The sequence below is a fragment of the Sarcophilus harrisii genome, chromosome 2, assembly GCF_902635505.1.
Source record: "Sarcophilus harrisii chromosome 2, mSarHar1.11, whole genome shotgun sequence".
NCBI classification, from domain to species: Eukaryota; Metazoa; Chordata; class Mammalia; order Dasyuromorphia; family Dasyuridae; genus Sarcophilus; species Sarcophilus harrisii.
Window position 1 is genome coordinate 161,819,431 of NC_045427.1, and position 21,732 is coordinate 161,841,162.

The window sequence follows — 21,732 nt, forward strand, 5'->3', positions numbered from 1 at the left end:
CTCTTAGGAAATTTGATTTTTTCACATTGCTATCCATGTCACAGCCACTGCTTTCTTCCTGATCTTTAGATCTATGATTTGTATAATATGTTGTTTCTGAATAAACCTATTGGATTTAAAACACCAGTGATAAATTTAGGTGATAAGAAAACATTATTATTAAAACAGTATTATCAACTGTATAAACAAGTCAAGTGGTTAGGCACTTGTTAAGAAGTTAACCTTTAAGTACTTTAGCCAATATAACCAACCTGTTATCTGATTTTAGTTTGGAGAAATCTCCCATGGGCAAAGAATAAAGAATGTTCATGAAAATTTCCCTCCAAGGAAATCAACTTTATCATCCAACTTTGTTTCTCAGAGTGGAATTTCCCACTGTTCCAGTCTCACTGATTTTCAAGGGTTGATAGTCCCTTAAATTGTCCTAACAGTTGTGAGAATTAATATGATTGATAATCCCAGCATAGTTCTAACTGCCTTAAAATCACAGAAAGTCAGGATTGACTGACAGCATGGAGGAGCTAACCTATTGCCCTGTTTCTGATATGTGACTATTGTTCATTCTGAACTCCTTTAACTTGCTTTGTAGATCTCAACATCAACATTCTATTCCCACTCCCACTCATACCTGATCTTCTGACTTTCCATCCAGTTTTACAATTGGACACAATTCTGACTACTCTTTGTCTGATCTACGTAATTGGCTTCCTGCCTACAGATAATTTCCTTAGCTGATTATTGTTCTCTAACCCCTAGGAGGTCCACAAATTGTTAAGCCCACTTTCATATGTTCTTTATTTTGGGACTTATCTGCTGTTCTTAGCTTGGCTCTTATTACCCTTTTCTTCTGCGGATTGGCTCCTATGCCTCTAAATTAACTCTGCAGGTCCTGCACTCCTTATAGAATATAGCAAAAATAACTTCCTGCTTAGGCAATCCAACACTTTCCATTTCTTTTTCTCCCTGGTTTTTCTTTCTTTTCATTGACAAAGTGAATATCAGGTATATAAAGTCTCTGTTATATATTGATAGGAAACAAGGATACTAGAAGATACTGGTGGACTGGTGACAATGGGATGATGGACCACCAGAATTAGAGAAGTGATCCCATGAATTTGATTCAGGATGGTTCCTTTGTTTCTTTTATCTTTGACTTAGCTGCAGAGTTGAGGGGAGGGAGTAATGGACCTATAGGCTTGAAGATGGAAAGATGAAAGAGAATGTAACCATTAGTTATGTGTATACCTCATTATGGCTTTTATTCAGTGAAGAATCTTTATTGTTGACATAAATACTTCCTACCCAAATCCTTGAGTTTTGAAAGTCATAAGCTGTGGTCATAGCATTACTTAGCACTGAATTTTCTGTATGTTCTCCCAGGGAAAATTTCCCTTAATATTAAAGGAAGTCTGTATAAAGAGTCTAGGTTTAAGTGTTGACTGGAAAATACCAATTAACTAAAGGAATTATTTGTCTACATGCTAATTGAGAAACAGCTTAATGTGCTGCAAAGAACACTGGAAAAGGAAACAGAAAGTGCAAATTCAAATTTGATACTCACTAGACATGTGATCTTGGATAACAATTATTAAGATAAGAGTTAGTAGTATATGATGGTGGAAGAATCCCTGGGTCTAGAGTCAGAAGACCACAGTTCTAACCTCAATTCTGTTTCTTACAAGGCAGTTAGATGGATAGAGTATTGCATCTGGAGAAAGGAGGAGCTGAATTCAAATCCAGTCCCAGATACTTACTAGCAGTGTGATCCTAAGTCACTTAATCTGTTTGCCTCAGTTTCTTCATCTGTAAAATGGGGGATATAACAACATCTACCTCACAAGGCCATTGTGAAGATGAAATGAGATAGATAACACCTGCCAGTGGCTGGCAGATAGTAGATACCACATAAATGATTCCTGTCTCCTTTACTGTCTTCATGACCTATGAGGTCAAGTCATTTAATCTCTGTGTCTCAAGTGTCCTCATCTGAAAAAATAGGTAGTTATACTAGATTACTGATGAGATTCTTTTTAACTCTAACTCTATGTTTCTATAATTTTCAAGGTTCCCTCCAACTCTAATCTTATATGATAAATTATTTAAATTTTCTGAGCCTCAGTTTCCTCATCTGTTAAAAAAGGCATAATACTACCTTTCATACCTTTCTTATAGAGCTTCATCCTTATGAATAAGGATCAAAAGACAGTACAACACAAACATGATTGTTGTCATTTGGTCCCCCTATGAAAATGAGTCTATAAAAAAGATCCTCTTATAAATATACATCAAAAGACTGTAAACTCTGAAACAATGTAAGTTATATGCTATCACTATAACAGGATAATGATGTTCACTAGAATGTTTAAGCTCATTGAGATCAGGAGTAGTTTTGTTTTGTTTTTGTATTCCCAGTGCCCTGCACAAAGTAGGCACTTAATAAATATTTGTTGAGTAACTACTGGAACATAAGAGGAATATGTATGTTTTATTATATCATTGTTTGCCACTCAGTAAATGAAAAAAATTGACCCATTTGGAATAGTTAAAAAGATAAAAGATAAATATCCAGAAAGAACAAAATCTAGAACATGGTAAAAAATTCTGGTACTAATTTTTTTATTTTTAAATTTATATATTATGTTAGGATCCAAATTTAATCTTAAATGGTCCATTTTTTGTTTGGTATTAGGGCAAATTAAACAACTTTAGTACATTTTCTGTGTTTATATTGAATTTAAGGTATTTTCACCATGTAATTCAAATCCTCAAACTAATACTTGATTGTGATTTTTAATATTTCCATACTGTTTTATTTTAATTTTGTATAAATTCAGATCAATGAGTTTCAAAAGCATTTTTAATAGAAGTGGTATAACCTTGTTTTCTGATGATAAGTTTTAGCTCATTAAGACATTTAACATGTCCAGTAATGAAGAGTACTATAACAAGAACACTGATATTAATTTCTTAAACTATTTAGCATATTTGTTTGTTTTTACTTGCTTTTCCCTTCCTGTATTCCTTTTCCTCTACTCCCATTTTCAAAGTATGATTTTTCTCAGAAAATCATGGTGGATTGCCATGAGTAATAGAAGAAGCACTAACAGCTATTTGGAAACTTTGCTAAAAGCAGTTGAAGAACTGTGAATGATAGTTTGATGAAATTAAAATGGGATTTTTAGCCAGTTTTCTCAGGTCCTCAATTGCTTGTTTTTAGCCTCCAGAAATGTTCCTGGAGTTTCTATACAGAGAGGCAGCTAGAATAAATTTACTTCCAAAATTCCATCTTCACCTTAATATCTTAATAGTAAAATATCTTCTAAAGATGAGTAGCAAGAGAAGGGAAGAAATGACCTAAGTGGAAAATATTTGAATGAATTATATACTCTAGAAAATACAGTTTTAATTTTTTTTGATGTTAGAAAAAGACAATAAAATGGGAAATTGTTGCTTAAAATTCTATTTGGTCAGGTTTTTCTTCTTGGTAACTCCTGGACAGCTACAGAGGATGACAAATCTAGGGTTTCTCCTTCACTGTTTATTTTACTGTGGACTGTCCTTTGTTCAAGCCATCTGGCAAGACAAACCATGCATTCTCACGATGTGGCCTCCTATTGATGGGATTGTTGGCACAATATCAGAGAAAAAAAGAAGCTGGAAGGAATCATTAAAATCTTACTAATTCATCTCTGTGTTTTCATGTGGGATTTCTGAAGACCAGACCTGTGGCAACATTCCTGTTTTTAAATAATGATAGTTGACATTTATAAAGCACTTTTAAAGTCGGTGAAACACTTTAGGTACAAAAGGTCTCATGTGTGTCTTACAAACACTTTTGAATTAGACACTAGGGGTATTATGTTCTTCATTTTAAAGATGAGAAAACTGAGGCTTACAAAGAAAAAAGTGACTTGGCCAGTTATACTTAAATGTATAAGAACTAGGAGGCAGGAGTCTTGTTTCTCTTGATTCTAGTTCTAATTTTTTCCCCAGTATTTTACTTAAAGATCATGAGAAATCATTTCCCAGACCCCCTTCCTCCAAATCTCAACACTTTCTGAGCAGAAATAATCTTTCAGTCCTTTAGCATAATGAATGCCTTTCTAATATTATCACTGGGGCATGATACTAATATTATGAGTTATGGTTTATGGGTAATGGATTATGGGTTATAACTGCAATGGGGTTTAGCATCTTTTAGTTGGGAGAGATTAAAGAGGATGATTTGATCTTTGGCAAATAAGAATCCATAATAGATGCGTTCATGGCATGAGAATGCAAATTATGTATTTAAATCGCTTGCATGGATGGAGAATTGCATTTTTTCCTTAAGCCAATACAGACAGTTCTTACTTTACATAAGTGGACCATTGAGCAGATCTCTTTGTAAAGTAATTTTTACAGAATGTGAATTTGCCTGAAGAAAGGAAGAAGGGGATCATGAGCCCATGTAGACAGGGGGCTGCACATGTTTGAAGGACATGTAGGGGCCAGGAACAGAAAAGTGAGGGAAGGAAAAGGAACACACAGGGGTGGGCCAGCAACAGGAGAGTGACCTGAATAAGAAGAATACCCTTAGGGTTGGGGTTGGAGGGAGACAAAGACAGGAGAGAATGGGTAATATATAGTGGCCAGAGACTGCCCCACAGTATCAGAGCTGGGAAAGCAGAGAGACATGTGGTGGGGCTGGTCATCCTGCAAGTGGATGGTGGAGCAGCACAAAGTGGATGGTAGAGCTGGAGTTCTTAAGTTAAGAACCCATCTGGGAGCTGTGGTGATCTCCCCCTGCTTCTTTTCTTCTGTTTTCATTAGGAGGTTTTTCTTTTGTTTTTGCTTTATTTGGGAGGGGAGACTGTAGAATGATAAACTGAAAGGCAGGATCAGAGAGAGAAAGAGAGTGAGCAAAATATTTTACAGTTAAGTTCTTCTCCCTCCTCTCTTGTGAATGGAAAATAGGATGTCTTTGACGTGCAGGCCAACCAAGAAAGACAAAACAGAGCAGCTGGGGTCTATAATTTTTAATAATTTTCAACTAGCTACAAAATGTCAATCACATCACAAACTGACAAGAGACAAGAGGAATTTAATATTACATGCTGTAATGATATTTATCTCACAGTTTATCTATATTTCATTCATTTATATTATTTTTAAATTTTTCTTTATTAGCTACTAAACATTTCAGAGATTTGGTGTGCATAGCTCTAGATAAGCAACAGAGAACTGTACCAATAACAAACCACATGGGGAATAGCGACTAATAAGATACAGCCTTATAAAAATTACACTTCTGCACTGTTTCATAGTGTAGTCATTTCCTCCAAAAGATAGTCTTCAAAAGCAGCAGATAATTCCTATATTACACCCATTTGACATATTTTCAGCCAAACGCTTATTTTGCTGGCAATGATTAAATGGCGAGTGTCAAATCCATCTTTTTTTTTTTAATTAAAAAAGAATGATTATGGCTAACAACTCTATTGACAGAAGAAAGTGCCACTATTGCAGTCTTGCTGGTATAACATAATCCCAACAGTGTCTCAATACTGAGCATGCTTTTATGTTATTGTGTGTATGTGTGTTTCTCGTTGTCAATGTGCTACTGCCGTGGAAAGGTCTTGTTTAAGTAGGAGCCTAAGAATCTATTTATTTCTCATGCATAAATGCATAAATCACATCACTTTTAGTGCAATGCCTGTTAATATAATTCCACATTTGTCTAATCATGAAATCATAACGACAGATGACGGCCATGAAGAACCAAGGACAGCAAATTTTAAGTGCTTAAGAGCATGACACCTAAAGGAAGGCGCATGGCAGTAGCTCTGTGGAAGGTCACAGTTTTACGAGAACAATACTGCATATTTAAAGGTTCAACAGCACATTTAAGCATTCCTACATTGTTGTCATTCAGCAAACATCATTGAGGAGAAGAAAAATAAAACAGAACACATCAAAGTGAGCCAGAGCCATCAAGTTATCACTATATACAACCTTGGGAAAGAAAGGTAACCAGAAAAGAAAAGGACAGACTACACAGAACAACAATTACAATGGGGATTGATATGTGCATGTGTGCAAACCTAGTAGGGAAATACCATGAGAAAAGCATGACAATGCCATCTTTCTCGACAGCATGGAGATGAAAACACATTTGTTGGCATTTAACCACTGCCCAGCATCTTTGTTGCACGTTGGTTGGCTTCATCAATCCTGGTTTTGTTGGAATCAGCCTGGAAAAAAGAGAGAAGAAGAGGGGTGTCTTTAGCCCTAATATAGTAATCACTTTGGGTTGTTTTTTTCTGTTTTGGAGGAATCACAGAGTATTGAGACATTTTTCTCTTTTTGAACTGAACTCAGGTAACAAATCAACATTTTAATTATTTAAATCGCTTTGAGGATCTTTGATATTTCTCAGGCATTGCCTTCAAGATTATAATTCTATTGATTTGACTTTTTAATTGTATCTGAATTCTTTATGTTCCAATTGGGCTTTTCTTGGCAAAGATCCTGGAATGATTTGCCATTTCCTTCTCCAGCTCATTTGATAGATGAAGAGAATAAGATAAATAGTATTAAATGACTTGCCCACAGTCATACAGCTAGTAAATGTTTGAAGCTAGATTTGAACTCAGAAAGATGAATCATCCCTATTCACTGACACCTTGCTGCTCAATAAAGTTGAATAAAGTTTAAATGTGGCAAATCTTATTTTAACTCCTACTTGATGTTTTTGTTTGCCCTGCTAGCTCTTCACACACAGAATTTCCCATTTGGAAGGGACCTCAGAGCTAATTTATTCCAACCTGTTCCAGAAAAGAATTCACTCTAGAATCGATTTGGTTGATTCTGTTCATTCCCAGTATTCAATGGAGAGGAAGCAATTGATCAAGTAAGGAGAGGAAAGACCATTTTCTAATAAATAATATTAAAAGTGAGGTTTTTTCCCCATCCCTGTTAGATTCTATTATCAGGATTACTTTATTTAATTTGAAAGGTTATTAATTCTTAGAATTTTTAAACTATATATATGTATATATACATATATATGTAAAATTTGTATATATACAAATTTGTATATGTAATTCCTCCTTAACATCAGTAGCAATTTCCTGGGTACTAAGAAAATGAAAATTTAGTTCTGTGAGTCAAAAGATTTAAAAAAGCAGATTTTTCTATGGCTCTAAACTGAATAATCATCTTTTAAAAAATCACAGAGAAATAAAAACTTTAATATCTTCTAGGAATTTCATATTAGAGATACATCATAGAATTCTAACAGATGAGATTATAATTTCATTAGAATTAAACCTATAAAATGGTCATTTCCTTAGAAATTTCAAAGATTATAATCTATTTTTAGGGGGAACTAAAAGGAAAAAAATTATAGCAGTTATCAGTGGTTATAAAAAGTGTGACTAATCTTTGAGAAATGTACCGCTATCTAGGAAACAGAGACCTAGTCCTCTCTGATGCAAAATTACCAAAGATAATTTTTAATACTTCTTTCCTCATTTCTACTACTGAGCCCCTTCTTGTCATGCTTAACAGTCTGGCCTAAAGGGGAAAAGTACAATACTTATTAGAAGCCACATGTATGTTTTCCTTACCTTCTCCATGATCCTGTCAATCTGGCGATTCTGTGTGTCAATCTCATTACCCATGTCCAGGGCCATATGACGGAGATTTCCAATAATTCCGCTCACCTGCTCCAGATTTTCATCCATTTCATTTTCTCGAGCATCATTTGTTACCCTGTGACCAAAGAAACAAATTTTTTTGAGAAAAACTGAATGGAAATACTCTGGATATCTAGGATCCAGAGCTGATCTGAGAAATACCTACAGGCCACTGAATATCTCTGCTTTGGAGGACTTCTATTCAATATAGGGGAGAAAATAATCAAAGTATTATGATGTGGCAGATATTTTTGTTTTTATTGATGATATTTTAAAATGGATGAATCTTTTTTATCTGAGAACCATCAGCCATCCCAGGCTGCACAATGGTCTTTTCCACTTTCCAGAATGTAATCATTTTAATAAGAAAATTCAGCTGCAGTTGGAAAGACTCTATTGAAGAAAAGGAGAATAATACTGAGCAAAAGCTCTATATTTATCTTCCTATGTGTTTGTTAGCTGGAAACTAAACCCACCGAGTTAAGTTAAAGAATCACACCAGTAAGCTTCTTTTTCTCTTGGGATGGAAAGGAATGGGAGAAGCAATAATAACAATAGACCTTTCCTTAGGGGAAACACTGGTGGGAGTAGTTGCTTAAAGCAAATTACATTTGCCCCTCTCTTTACATAATCTGAAGATGATTTATTATGGAGAGAATATGTCAGACAATATGTTTGTATGTGTATATGTGTGTGTGCACCTGCATGTGTGTGTACATTTGTCTGTGTATGTGTGTGTATGTTTTGTGGGTAGGAAATAGAAAGAAAAGATGTTTAAATTAACATAAAGATATAGCTTTCTTTTCACTTTTTTAATGACTAAGAAAGATAAATAGTCTAATTTGTGAAATAAAATAAATACACCTGCTTCAAAATTCCCTGGTTAGTAGAAGTCTTCACATCACAGTTAGGATAATTCAGTGATTTAGCAGTTGCAACTATTTAGAGCAAGTGTTTGTATATGGGCAATTTCCCACAAATAAAGCAGGGAAACTATTATTGGAGGTGACCACCTTAATATCTTTTTATACTGTGCTAATTACCATCCAAATGGATTATTTGCGAATTGAAGGTGCTCACTTATACCTCCAACAACGCATGCCAAAATCAAACTTTATAACTGTACCATGAAGTTATCCCATGTTGGGGAAACATAGCCAGTCATAATAGTAACTATTACCTCTGACTTCTCAAGGAATAACTGAAAATATGTCCTTTAGATAAGAAGAGCGAATTCTATGTTTTGCATATTTTGTACATGTTTGCACATTTTGCATGCTTAGGGGAATGCTGAGTTGAATTGTTTTATAAGAGCTAGCAATGGCCTGGCTATTGATATCTGTACAGTAAGCCACCTTAATTACCTTTGAGCATCCTTGTGCAAAACCATGTAAAAAGGGATGAGTTCATTACCTGAAGAATATTTACTTATTATTAGTCCAGGTCCTTCAGTCTCCAACAGCCGAGTTCTGTATGGGCTTGTCTTAGGGCCAGCTGTTGGCGACTGCCTTTGTAAACTCAATGCCTCAGCATCATCCCGTATCTATACCTGTTGCTGTTTATAGACACTGTAGTCAGTGTTTGCTTGCCTGAACTAAAAGAGAAGGTTAGTTGATAGAAAGCCAAGCCACAGTCTTTTTGGCATTCTCTGGATTCCACTAAAACATCACATAAAACTCATGAAAATACATTTGGAACAGGGCGGGAGGACACGGCGTCTCCTGACAATAGGGCACTCCTTTTAACCACTCTAAACCCGACAGAGCTCACCTGCGGATAAAACCACCACTGATGGCCATCTGCTCTCGTTCATCCACCACACGAGCAGGTTGACTGGCAACAACTCCATCTTGATTATTGCCCCAGGCTTTTTTGTAAGCATCACTTGACTTAAGCCTATGCAAAAAAGAGGGTGAGTAACAGTGCACTGGGGAGGAGCTGCTGAGCTACAATCTATTTCTTCAAGCTAAGAACTGAACCAAGCAAATGAGTTTCCAGTAGGGGCACTAAGAGTATACCGATATATCATAAACCTGACTCAAATGTTTGGCTGCCACCATGACCAGACTACTCAATGACTCATTTCCAATGGATTCAATTGCAGTTGTCAAGTCTGTAACATTGCCCAAAAGGGAAGTTTTTGGATTAGCTGGTGGGATTTGACAGAAGCAAAAAGGTAGCTGGAGGACATTTACTTTTATTTCAGTGACACGGTTATATTTTGAGACACAAAACACACACAAAAAACATACTGGCAGACAGACATGAAACAAGACTGCCAAGTATAGTGTGTACATCACATCACAGCAACACACTATCATTGAGCAAAACAGCTTTGGCTAAGTTTTAACACAGCGTCATACAGAGATTCCCTGTTTTCACAAATACGTGCGGTATCAGGGACACGTAAGCCACTGACATTTCCAATGAGGCATAAAAGACACAGCATTGGAGGCTGGCTGGGGCAATGGCCTTGACAAATTCTACTTAGGGCAATTTCAGTAGTTTTCTAGGATAATATATCGGTACTTCAATACAGTAACCATACATCGAGAGTTGATGTACAAACCTTTGTCCACAGAGACAAAAAGTAAAAGAGGCATAGTGAAATGAGCGCAGGAGAAAAAGAAAAAAAAATACAAGCAATCTAGCATCAGAAAGGGAAAGTCCTCTACATCTTCTTCATGCACCAGCTACAGGCATGAATAGAGAGTGAAGCATTCTCACTAAGCACGAACTGCTCTTGAAGTTGACCATTCCCGAAATGCACCAGTAGTAACAGCCTTCCCAAAGAACCAAATGCAGGTCAAATGTCCTCTTCTTTGGACTGGGGCTAGGGTGGAGAGTACTGAAGCCCTGGTACTTCCAACTAGTCTATGGGAAGTGACTGGCCTGAAGGAGCCATTTTTCACTGAACTGCCTTGGAGAGAAATTTAAAATCCAGGCATACCTGCAGGGCTCATAGACACATGTGCAGCATATTTTGGGTGGGGAATCTTTTAATTAAAGCAATCAAAGATGTTTTAAAGTTCTTTGCATAGAAGAAAGCATGAGCTTTTTGGAATAAGAGTAATATAACTTCCTTTGGTTGATTCCAGAATATAGGAATCATACTCGCACATTGTAGGCTATCTTGGTGCTTAATCAGTGCTAGTTGAATTGGATAGGACTGTTTTCAATGAAAACACTGGAATTGACTGCTTTTTCCCTTCATCATACAGAAATGGCTCTGATATCCCCAGCTTGGAGGCTGAGCACATTTGGAGACAAATTGAAAAACTGCTCCAATAAACACATCAGAGACTCCCTTCATCCATATTTAGTCAGGCATGTGCAATTCCAAAGTTCCCATAGCTGTCTGAATTTACTGCAGGCAAAGGTTAATTGCTTTCACGCAATATGACAATGTCAAAAAAAAAAAAAAAGAAAGAAAGAAAAAAGAAAAAAAATGAGTTTAAGAGAACTTAGTCACTTGCCTTGGGGGCTGTTATATTTTTAACCCCCTGCCTGCATCAGATTGTGTGAAATTCCAAGGACTTTACGATGTTTTCTGCTATGTAAGATGTTTTATATACCATCTTTGGCAACTTGGGGGTGGGGGTGAGTGGGAAAGAATGCGTTTCTAAAAGAAGGCAAACTACTGCTACCCAAAATGCTGCACATACATTCACACTTACTGATAGGCATTGACTTGAGTCCTCAAAAACATGCTATGACAGGAAGATGCCCTCTGAATTCCAGGTGCACTACCACACACTGAATTGTGACACATGGTTTTCAAAGCTTCATCTACAAATTGTAGGGGACATTTAAGTCCAGCTTTGCAGCTTAATTTGGGCCTTTGTGGATGATCTAATTATTGCTTATTAATAAATGAATTCAGTAAAGGACATTTTAACATTAAGTGGGTGCTCTTTTTCAGTAGGGATTTCCTCAAACCTCCCTAGGGATACTTTTGAGGAGGAAGAATGCCATTTGTGGAAATTCTTTATGAAGCCAACTGTTGGAGTCTGTGAGGAAAATTGCTGCTGAAAATGATCTACAATAAGACTCTGATTAACAGGAATGATGAAATAGGGTAAAGTGGGTAACCAAATTTCCTGATTAATTAAGTAAAAGGAAAAATTCTTTTATTTGTTTCCTTTCCTGTTAAAAATCTATGCTAAATTCATTAGATTGTCTGCCTAGGCAAACGAGTTCTGACTAATGAACATAAAATCTTTTATTGTTGGTTGAAGAACTTGCTGTATGTATATCTGGGTTTGTTTAGTGAACTTCTCACTGCATAGTGTATGTAGGAAGTATAAGAGGACATATACTAATTCTAGAACCATAGCACCAATGCCTTTTTTTCCCCTTAGGAACCATGAAAAAAAATTGGTGATTTAGGGTTTCTTTTTCTTAATATTGGAAAAGAGGAAAATTTGTGATTAATTTTAAGGGCTATAGTTAGATAAGTTCCAGTTAATCAAATTTTATTGTAGATCATGCTCTAAAAGCAGGAAGTTTCATTTGAATATATCAATATGTGATCCTCTTCCCCTCCCAAACAGAAATGGAATATTTTTAATCAGGCTGAAAGTTCTAACTTTAAAGGATGTGATGATTATATGAAATGGATAGGAAGCAAATCAAATATCATTTTAAAAGAGGGGATTATGAAGCGTTAGGATAAAAGGGATTTTTTAAAATAGGGAGTTGGGAGGGGTGAGGGGAGACCTTAGAGCTGGCATAATTTCCAAATGCATGTTTCAAAATCATTTCATGCATTTGATCTCCCTGTCAGTCAGATGAGATTGTCTTCAAGAAACCTACACTACCCATTGTATTTTCTCTGTTGCAAACTGTTAGAACCACATGTCACATTTTCTGCTGCACTCAAAACAAGCTTGGAAGAATCTTGAGAACCATTTCATGTTTTGTGATGCCGTACATGCAAAATCTACACATTTCAACATTTCAGCCAGTGTACTAGGTATCTAATGAGGAAGAATGAGGGATACAATCAATTTGGGTAAAGTCTAGTCACTCCTTAAAGGATTGATAAGTACTCCTACATTGAATCTCTATAACCTCGATCCAGGTCATGTCTTTCAAAGGTATTGAAATATGTCCAGAAATGGAAAAAGAGAGTTAATAGTAATGCTCAACCTTATGTTATAATATAGTGGGGCCAAATTATCTGCATCTACTTTCAAAAACTGGTCCCTGGCTTTCATGTTTCTTATCTCTCAAACTTCCTCCTAGCTTTTTTTTCTGGACATAAAATTTCAGTTTCTACGATTGGGGAAAGTGATGTGAGAAATCCTATTACCTGATGGCTTTTTGGATAGGGTTCTGTACTGGGGTACACTTTTTGGAAAATGTTGAAACGTTTACCAAGAAGAGGTGTGGACAGTGAAGCTTTCACTGCAGTATGCCTGATTTTTTTAGATGCATCTACAATAACTCCCATGGAATTGTCTACACTATGAGATGAATGCATTGGAACCCAACTGATCTCTTCTGCATGCTACATGCTCATCCTGCCCAAGTGCCCAGCAGGGATGAGCTTGACAAGGCTCGGAGATGGCCTTGGAGCTCAAAGCTTCAGGCAGGCAGGCAGCACCTACTTGTTACAGGGACACACACAAAGCCCACAGAATTTTCCTAGGTCCGTCAAATTCTTTTCTGCTTCTTTCATGTCCTTATTGATTTGGTCCATTCCCTCCTCGATGCGTTCCAGTTGTTCTGAATTAACACAAGTATTTTATCCCCACAGAATGAAGCGGATGAAAAAGGACAAAGAAAAAAAAGACAAAACTTCAGACATTCACTTTGACAGAAAAAAGAAAAAGAAAACTGGACACCACAGAGCAGAGCCGGTACCCAGTACCTACTTGTTACAAGGACATATGAAAAGGCCACAGCATTTCCCTAAATCTTTTAAATTTTTCTCGGCCTCCTTCATGTCTTGGTTGATATGGTTCATGCCTTCTTCAACACGATCGAGTTGTTCTGGTCAGGACAAAGGGATGACAGGGTGGAATGAATTTTTTTTTTGATCTCCAACAGAACATGAGAAATGACTATGTAGAATGGAATTTGAGACAGAAAGAGAGAGTAAGAGAGAGAAAGAAATTGATGATGCATTCATTGTTTGAGTGGATGCATTGTTGGCAGGAAGTATGCAGGTTGAGTGCTGAAGATGCCCTGTGCTGATGTGGAGTGAAGGGAAAAAAGCTAAAAATGATGTTTACAATAGCTCTTAATTCAAACATGATGAGATGGCATTAGGTAGGCCTGTTTAATTCAGGATGCCTAAAAAAACAGGGCAGTACATTCACTTACTCAGATACTAGTGACATCCAAGAGAAAGAGAAATAAGGCATTATTCTTCATGCATTTCAATTGAACAGTTCGTAGAGAAAATTTGTCCTTTAAACTTGGAATACTTAAAAAAAAATCGTGATGATGATGATCGCCTTCAGCCAGGCAATGACAAAAAAATAGAACCGACTTGCTTTTGGGATTAAGATTACAATGATAACTGACTCCTAACTGTCCCTTTTTTTGGTATCTATCTATCCACTGACCTTGCTGACCTAAGAGTTGAATACATATCTCTGTGACACAGTCTTTGGGTCAGAATACTTAGCTTAATTTATAAAAGTAGCACAAAAAACAATATTAGTGAAATTTTAGATGCCAAAACATTTGGATTTTAATTTAATTTCATTACTTACTTGATGGGAGATCTTTGGAGGCCATTTAACTCCTCAGCTTTTTGGTTTCTCCATCTCTAAAATGGAGGCAACACTGGATACCTACCCCAGGGAATGTGGTGAGAATGAATGAAAATATTGATCTTTTTGGGAAGAGCTGTGAATCATTACATACTTTCTTTACTGCAGGCAAAGCTGTCATACTGTCTCCATGTTAGGGATTGACTGCTATAAGAAGAACCCCAGTTCTCATTTTTTTTAAGATTAAAAAAATCAGGAAGGTAACACTAATTAAAACTACACTTCCAAAATGAGGAAATAGCAGGTACGTAGGAAGGATTTTAAGATCATTTTTAAGGTGATTAAAAGAGAATAGCAATGTAATCTAATTGTCTAATTGCAAAAACTAATTATGTTCCATCACTTCCTTTAATTTACATTTTGATGCATGCATGCATAGGACTTTGAGTAATAGGCATGATTAGAATAAAATGAATAAACAAACACATTGAAAGCCCAAGGCTATAAATAATAATTTAAAAACATTTCAAGTGAAATTATAAAATGGCAGCTGCTAACTTAATAATTAAGCTGGAATGACCTCTGGAACCAAAGTGGTGACTGGAAAAGTAAATTCTACAGTTCCTGGTTTTGTATAACTTAAGTATATTAATATATAACTGAAAAATACATTTCAAAATGAATAATAGAATTTTACTTCTCAGGACTCTTTTATCAAATTTTTCATTCATCTGAACAGTGAAAGCATATTTTCTGGGTTTTCTATTATTATTCCGGGAAGAGTGCTGATAGAAATACCTAATAGTGTAATGTTAATTCTATAACAGAAGTAAGCTATTTGAGAGCAGGGACAGTCAATTCCATTTTGGTCTACAGTCCTATGTGTCTAGTATCTTGTCAGTTCATAGTTCTTAAGTTGAATCAAATCTTAATGAAATTTTTGTGTAGAACAGCTTTAAGAAAATTCTCTATCTTAATTTAGGAACTGGATAAATCAGATGTAAGTTATTCATATTATAAATAAATACTTCAATTAAGAAAAATGTTCTCTCCACAGTAGCTTTCAATAGTGACTTCCTACCCAGCAGTACCTTTATATGTTTAAGATGAATGGTTTAAATGAGAGAGGAAACAAAAAAACCTTTAAGTGAAAATATAAGTAGCCATTGTCAATTGAAGAGCAAAATTCAAACAACTAGTAATAACTAGTAACAATAACTAGTAAGTTAAAATGGAGTCATTACCATTAAATTTATTTTATTCTGTTTTTTTTCATTTTAAAAAACCTTTTAGGAATATAAAATATAATTTTAACTGATTAAGGCTATTTTATTAAAATTGTTTTGGAAAATTTCTGTATAAAATTGAGTATCTATTAAATATATCTTTATACTGAATTGTAAATTTCATTATGTCAGCTCTTATCTAGACTATTAAAAAAAACAGGCATAGCATGAATAATCTATGACAATTTTTATTTGTCATTGAAATACATTATTGTTCTAGGCTCTCTTTAAATTTTACTTTCTTCATGAAGCCTTTACTGATTCCCCTATTTACCCCCAGCTGTTAGTGCTTTCTTACTTCCTCTGAGATTATCTTATATTCATTTTTGGAAATGTCTATATGCTCTCCTTAGAGTATAAACTTTTCAGGGCTAAAAACTGTTTCATTCTTTACATTTGTATCACCAGAACTTAATAGTGTTGGGTCTAATAAATATTTGCTGATTATTGTGTACAGCTAAGATTAACAGAGATCTAGTGGAGAGACACAGGAAGCTCTTTATCCAAAACTTGCTTCTGATTGATACTAATTGTATGACTATGAACTGGTTAATGATATCTGTAGTATCTTTCAGTGGGTTTTTTTTAGATTCAAAACATATAATTTCCATTCAATGCTGATATATGTAAATATATTTCAATATTCAAGGAAATTCCTGAATGGTCTTTCTTTTGTATAAGCCAGAATATCCCATTAGAAAGCCAACCTCTGGGAGAAATCTCTCTCATTACTCAAAGACTAGTGTCAACTTTAGTTTCTCAAATGATGAGTAGTTCCTTCCTTTGAACTAAACCTTTCACCATTTCTTGGTTTTCCAAAGGAATATTCCAGCTCATAGAAGAAAAAGTTCTTTTAATGGTTTGTTTCCCTGAGAAGTAATATTCATCCTTAAAAAAAATAATGCAAGAATGAGAGTTCTTTTTCCAATATAAGCTTCTTAAGAGTAAGGAGGGTTTCATTCTGAGTATTTGTATCCCCAGTGTATAGCATAGTAATTGGCACATAGTTAAGTGCTTAATAGAAGTTTGTTGATTGATTGAATAAGATTCCTCAAGCCCATTTGACTCTAATTATGGATCTACCTACTGTGAATAATTTCTGAACTGATTGCAAAACCAATGGAATATCCAGATGCAAATGGCATGCACAGCATTTGCCACATAGTAGCGAGAACACAGTTGCCACTATATTCAAAAGACTACAGTGATTCAATTTAGTGATTCTGGTAGTTACAGCATATATTCCTTCACAACAAACAGCCTTAGGCAATCAGTGTCTTATACAATAAAACAAATCTTGCAGCATCCCTTCATTTTCTTTATTTTTCAAAAGAAATTTCAAAATTCTCCTTCAGCTTGCTCAAATTTAACATTTTTATGCCTGTCCAATCAATTGGGTTTCTGATATGAAAACATCTGTATCTACCTAAAGAGGGAAATTAAGCAGAAATGGTTGGTTTTAATTAGGTCAGAATATATAAGAAGTGGACTTTTATATTTTCCTTTTAATAAACAATAATAATGTTTCATGAAGTATGAAAGTGATGCGGGAAAGATTCCAATCTTTGATTCCCAACCCCCCTAGCTAATGTAAATTACCCTTTGACTCACAAATCCTGGTCCCTTTGAATTCCAATAGAAGGTCCCGACCTGTCCCAGCCCCACCAGGATCTGAGCCAACTCTGGGGCTACACCCCAAAGCCCCTCGAGCTAAGTCTCCGACTTAAAAGGACCACACTGGGAACCCCTCTTTGCAGAGATTCCAAACATGGTCGCCATGTGAGGACCCTCTGTCCACTGGACCCTCTGTCCAGTGCCCTCCTTATCTCTACCTTCACCTATCTCCTACTTCTAAACTCAATAATAAACCTCTTTTATTAATCTAGCTCTCTGGGCCAATAAATGCTTTTATTGGGAATCCGTGCCGCTTCTAGACCTCATATACCGCCGTATCCTTGCGCCGAATCTAAGGGGGTTGCAGGGGAACTCTGTTTGACTCCCTGTACCCCAAACCTGCCACTAGACCTTAACTAAACCCTAATTTCATTTAGGTACCCCAAATGTAGACCTCAACATGTGGTCTACACCTCACCATTTGGTTCCTGACCTCAACAAAAGGAATCCTAATAATAGTCATCTGTGACTATGCAGTACATTTTAATAGCTAAAAAGATCATGTGCTATTTTTGCTGTTTATTCCCTTTAGCTAAGGCTCATGAAATGATATATTAATATCTCACTTTTTCTAATTCCTTTGCTCTTCTGGGAGATTTGATAAAAAATTAACAGGGCTCTAGGCTTCTGAATGTCCTGAAATAGTTGAGAACGTCTAAGACGCATAGCGAAAGTTTTTGTTGGGTAAAGACTAGAACAGGGAAAGCTTCTTTGCTAAAGAGCCTAGAACTAAAACTTGAACTACTGCATTTATCATTTGATGAAGTCTGTGATACATAAAGGCCAGTAAAAAGGCTCTAATTATATTGAATGGGTTTTAGCTAAAAGAAAATCACTTTCCTCCCTCCTGCCTTCATATTATTACCAAAGCTCTTTTAAGTCACTAAGCTACAGCCCTGTTCTGCCACTTCACTTGACAATGATTACAAAATCTTCAGCTTGATAATGCCGAAACATTTTATTCATTGTTTAACTTGGCATTAATTGGAAGGATTGTTTCTGGCAACTATTATCTGTGACATCAAAGCAAATAAATAATGAAACAGCAAAAAAAAAAAAAAAAAAAAAAAGCTAAAGGAACTCTGGAGCTGGAGAGGTTAAATAACCATTGCATTATTATTATTAGCAGTTTCCCAAAATCTATTTCATGTTCCTAAAGACACATTAATTGGAGAAATCGAAATTCCATGGCAAGGTCTCAGGCTTGGGCTACCCTGAAGCTGGATCACTTTGATCAGTCTGATCCAGAATGATGACTGCAGTGCTTTCTGAAACCAGTCTGCTCCTGCCTCTATATAGAAATAATTATATATTCAAATATATTTCCTCGGCTTAGATGCTGCAATTGTTAAATAAAAAAAAAGTTATAGAAACATTTTGAAAAAGTTACATATCTAAACTAGAATCTCTGAATATGGCAAAAGCATAATTAAAATACACTTAACATGTCACAGTAATTACAATATCATCCCATACAATTGTCACTTTTACTGATTTATCATTTTAAAAATAAGCCTAACCCACCATTACCAAAGAAATGAATTGACTCACTTATGGCCTGGCCAGTATGAGTTCTAGGAGGCTTTTGTGATATTTGTCTTCAGCAATTTACTAATTACATATCATTTTAAATGAGAGATCTAATGTTGGAATCTTTTACTTATTGTTGCATACTAAGATGGAAATTTCTGAGGTTAATGGTAAGAAGTAGGAATGGTAAGAAGAAATCTTGAAGGTGCTCATTGAATTGTGTTGTATAGATTTATATGTATATACATGTCCATGTTTATATAACCCTAAATAAATATTTTACTCTGTTGCAATGGTATGAAACTTATCCTGCATTCTTTGAAAGCAAGAGTAAAGAACATTCATTTTGTAGGTTCTGCTTTTCTGGAAAGATTTTGAGTATATGACAGTTCAGTGAAAATTTAACATGCATTTATTAATGCATGTATATGCTAAATACAAGTCATTGTGCTATGAGTTAGGTGATAGACTTGATGCCTCTTTTCCCAATACTAATCTAGGTAAGTGAGAAGAGATTTGTCACTAGTTTAGTTCCAAAAACTAAAAAACTAGCTAAAATGAATGGATAACAAACAGCCTTGGTAGAAGTACTAACTTTGATAAAGTTAGTGATACTTGAAGAATGGAAATATGTTATAGAGTATAACATGCTCTAGGAAATCATCCATAGATCATGTGGTTCTTTATATTTGGTTGGAATTTTAGTTTCATCTTTTTAGATCTTCATGGGAATAATATGATTAAAATCCCATTGTCTTCCACTTAAATTCTTATTGAACATTATGCTCAGTTCCATTTTTATGACATATATCTTGATTTCCCCCCATAGATTTATGTCCTTATACTTCCTAGAAAACTATTCCTAGGAGTATTTGAGATGAAAAGTATCCTTTGGGAGGCATTTCATATAATATTAAGAAAACTCAGCAGACTGCATTGTAGGACTAAATGAATTCTGATAAAGATATCTTGATATAGTTTTTGGAAATCTTACAGAAACCTGAATAATTTCCTAATGCTTAAACTTAAAATAATAGTAAGATATCTCTTTAGTTAAGAGATATCTTTCATATGAAACTAGGGGAAAATGAAGCCTATAGTTCTGCTTCTTTGGTGGTGTTTCTCTAATATCTAAAGCCTTATGACTGTAGTTCTTTAGAACATTATTGCATGAATAGGTGAGTTGAGTCCAAAAATTAGTGGGAAAAGATAGAAATACTAGAATTTCAGTGTTCCCCTTCTCATTTTATAATAATCATATACCATCATATTCAAAGAGCAACAATGTTTATTTTGTGATTTGACATCATTAAAGTCAAATGATTTCAATAGTTGTTATTACTCTGATTAAAAATATGGCAGAATATTTTACAAGACTCATTGTAAAATGTTGTAACTACTTCCATTTTTTATTTTATCCTGTTAAGGTAGGTAAAGGGTTAAATAGATGGCTTCCATAAACAGTTTCCTATTTATTGAAATGCAGCCACCATTAGTTTTTAATCAAATTTTCCATGAACTGAGTTGGTATCATAGAAAAATATGAACAGTATTTTATATTACATATACATGATATACTATGCTACAAAGATTATGTGAGGTACTTAATGGCAAAGGGTAAGATAGAAGAGAATTTCATATTGTATTAAAATATTAGTCATGATTTTAGCTAATATATTAAAAATGCTTCAGCTTCACTGAATATTTCTCACTGATATAATAGTCAATCAAATATTAAGAAGATTACAATATATGTTTGTTTTAACCAAGCTATGCAATAGAATGAAGAAGGCAAGACAATGAAGGATCTAGAGTACTCTGAGGCACTCAAATATATAAATTTAAATCTTGATAATTAAACTGACTATATGTAGAAATACTAAATATGTTTCACTGAAGGAATAAATCACGTTTACTGAAGAAAAATTAACTTACCTCCTTGTTCATCCAACATAACCAAAGTCCTGATACCAGCATCTTTACTCTACATTCCAACAATGCAAGGTACATTGAAAGAGAGAGAGAAAAGAGAAATTAATAAGGGAACAATTAGCCCTACACATGGAAATAGAGTGGGATAAAAGAAAAATGGAGAAAATGTGGCAAAACATTAAGGGACTAAGGGAAGGTCCCAGAAAAATAGATACCATATGAATTGTATAAAAAAATTTACTGTAAATTTTTTCTTGGTAATGAAGAATAGAAAAAGCTCTTGCTAAATGAGAAACACATATTCTTTTCAAGTGCAATTAAAGTTCTACATAGTGACCAGGTAGGAGAAAAAATTTGTATACCAACTTTAGAATAATCCTTTCTTTTAAAAAGTTTCTTCTGTGTGACTACATTTCAATCAAAGAAACTAAATAATATAATTTCTTGGAAAGGGGAGAAATAAGCAAGGATGCCAGCTACCCTTCTCCTTAAAGATTGTCGAATCTCAAGACTCTGGCTATTTTCTATCAGAATGCTTTATTCTACTAGATAATTAGCAATGAAAAAAGGAATGACTTAAAAGAATTTTGGGGGGGAATGAACTGGATCAAGGAAGACACTAGGATAATTTCTAATAGTCATAGACCCTTCATAATCATATTTTGAATCTATCTTTAAAGGATGTATTTTTAATAAACAGATTTGAATAGAGGTTAATAGCAGATCATTTATTTTATCTCAGAAATTAAAAAAAATAAACTTCAATGAGGTTATTTCTATTTATGTTTTAGAAAACAATGGTTTATGGAAAGAGTGAATGAGAAATATTATATCCTTACCCATAGCCAAACCATGGCTTTTGTGGTTGTTGATGTTTGTGTAGTTGATGTTTGTGTTGACTGGTAT

General features: G+C 34.9%; 1 protein-coding gene across 2 annotated transcripts in view; it reads right to left on the bottom strand.

The window, feature by feature from the left end:
- Positions 1–5,003: 5,003 nt before the first annotated feature.
- The window catches only part of SNAP25 (synaptosome associated protein 25), an 82,172-nt gene continuing 65,443 nt past the window's right edge, over positions 5,004–21,732 (bottom strand). Inside the window, exons 4-8 of one of the 2 annotated variants that reach the window (XM_031951103.1) lie at positions 20,830–20,878; positions 13,559–13,676; positions 9,450–9,575; positions 7,611–7,755; positions 5,004–6,233 (exon numbers count right to left, since the gene is read on the bottom strand). In XM_031951103.1, coding sequence (XP_031806963.1) covers positions 6,165–6,233; positions 7,611–7,755; positions 9,450–9,575; positions 13,559–13,676; positions 20,830–20,878 — 507 coding nt within the window. In that variant the 3' untranslated portion in view covers positions 5,004–6,164. Of the gene's footprint in view, positions 6,234–7,610; positions 7,756–9,449; positions 9,576–13,291; positions 13,410–13,558; positions 13,677–20,829; positions 20,879–21,732 lie in introns of both variants that reach the window. The other variant, XM_003758189.4, reaches the window with a different exon arrangement.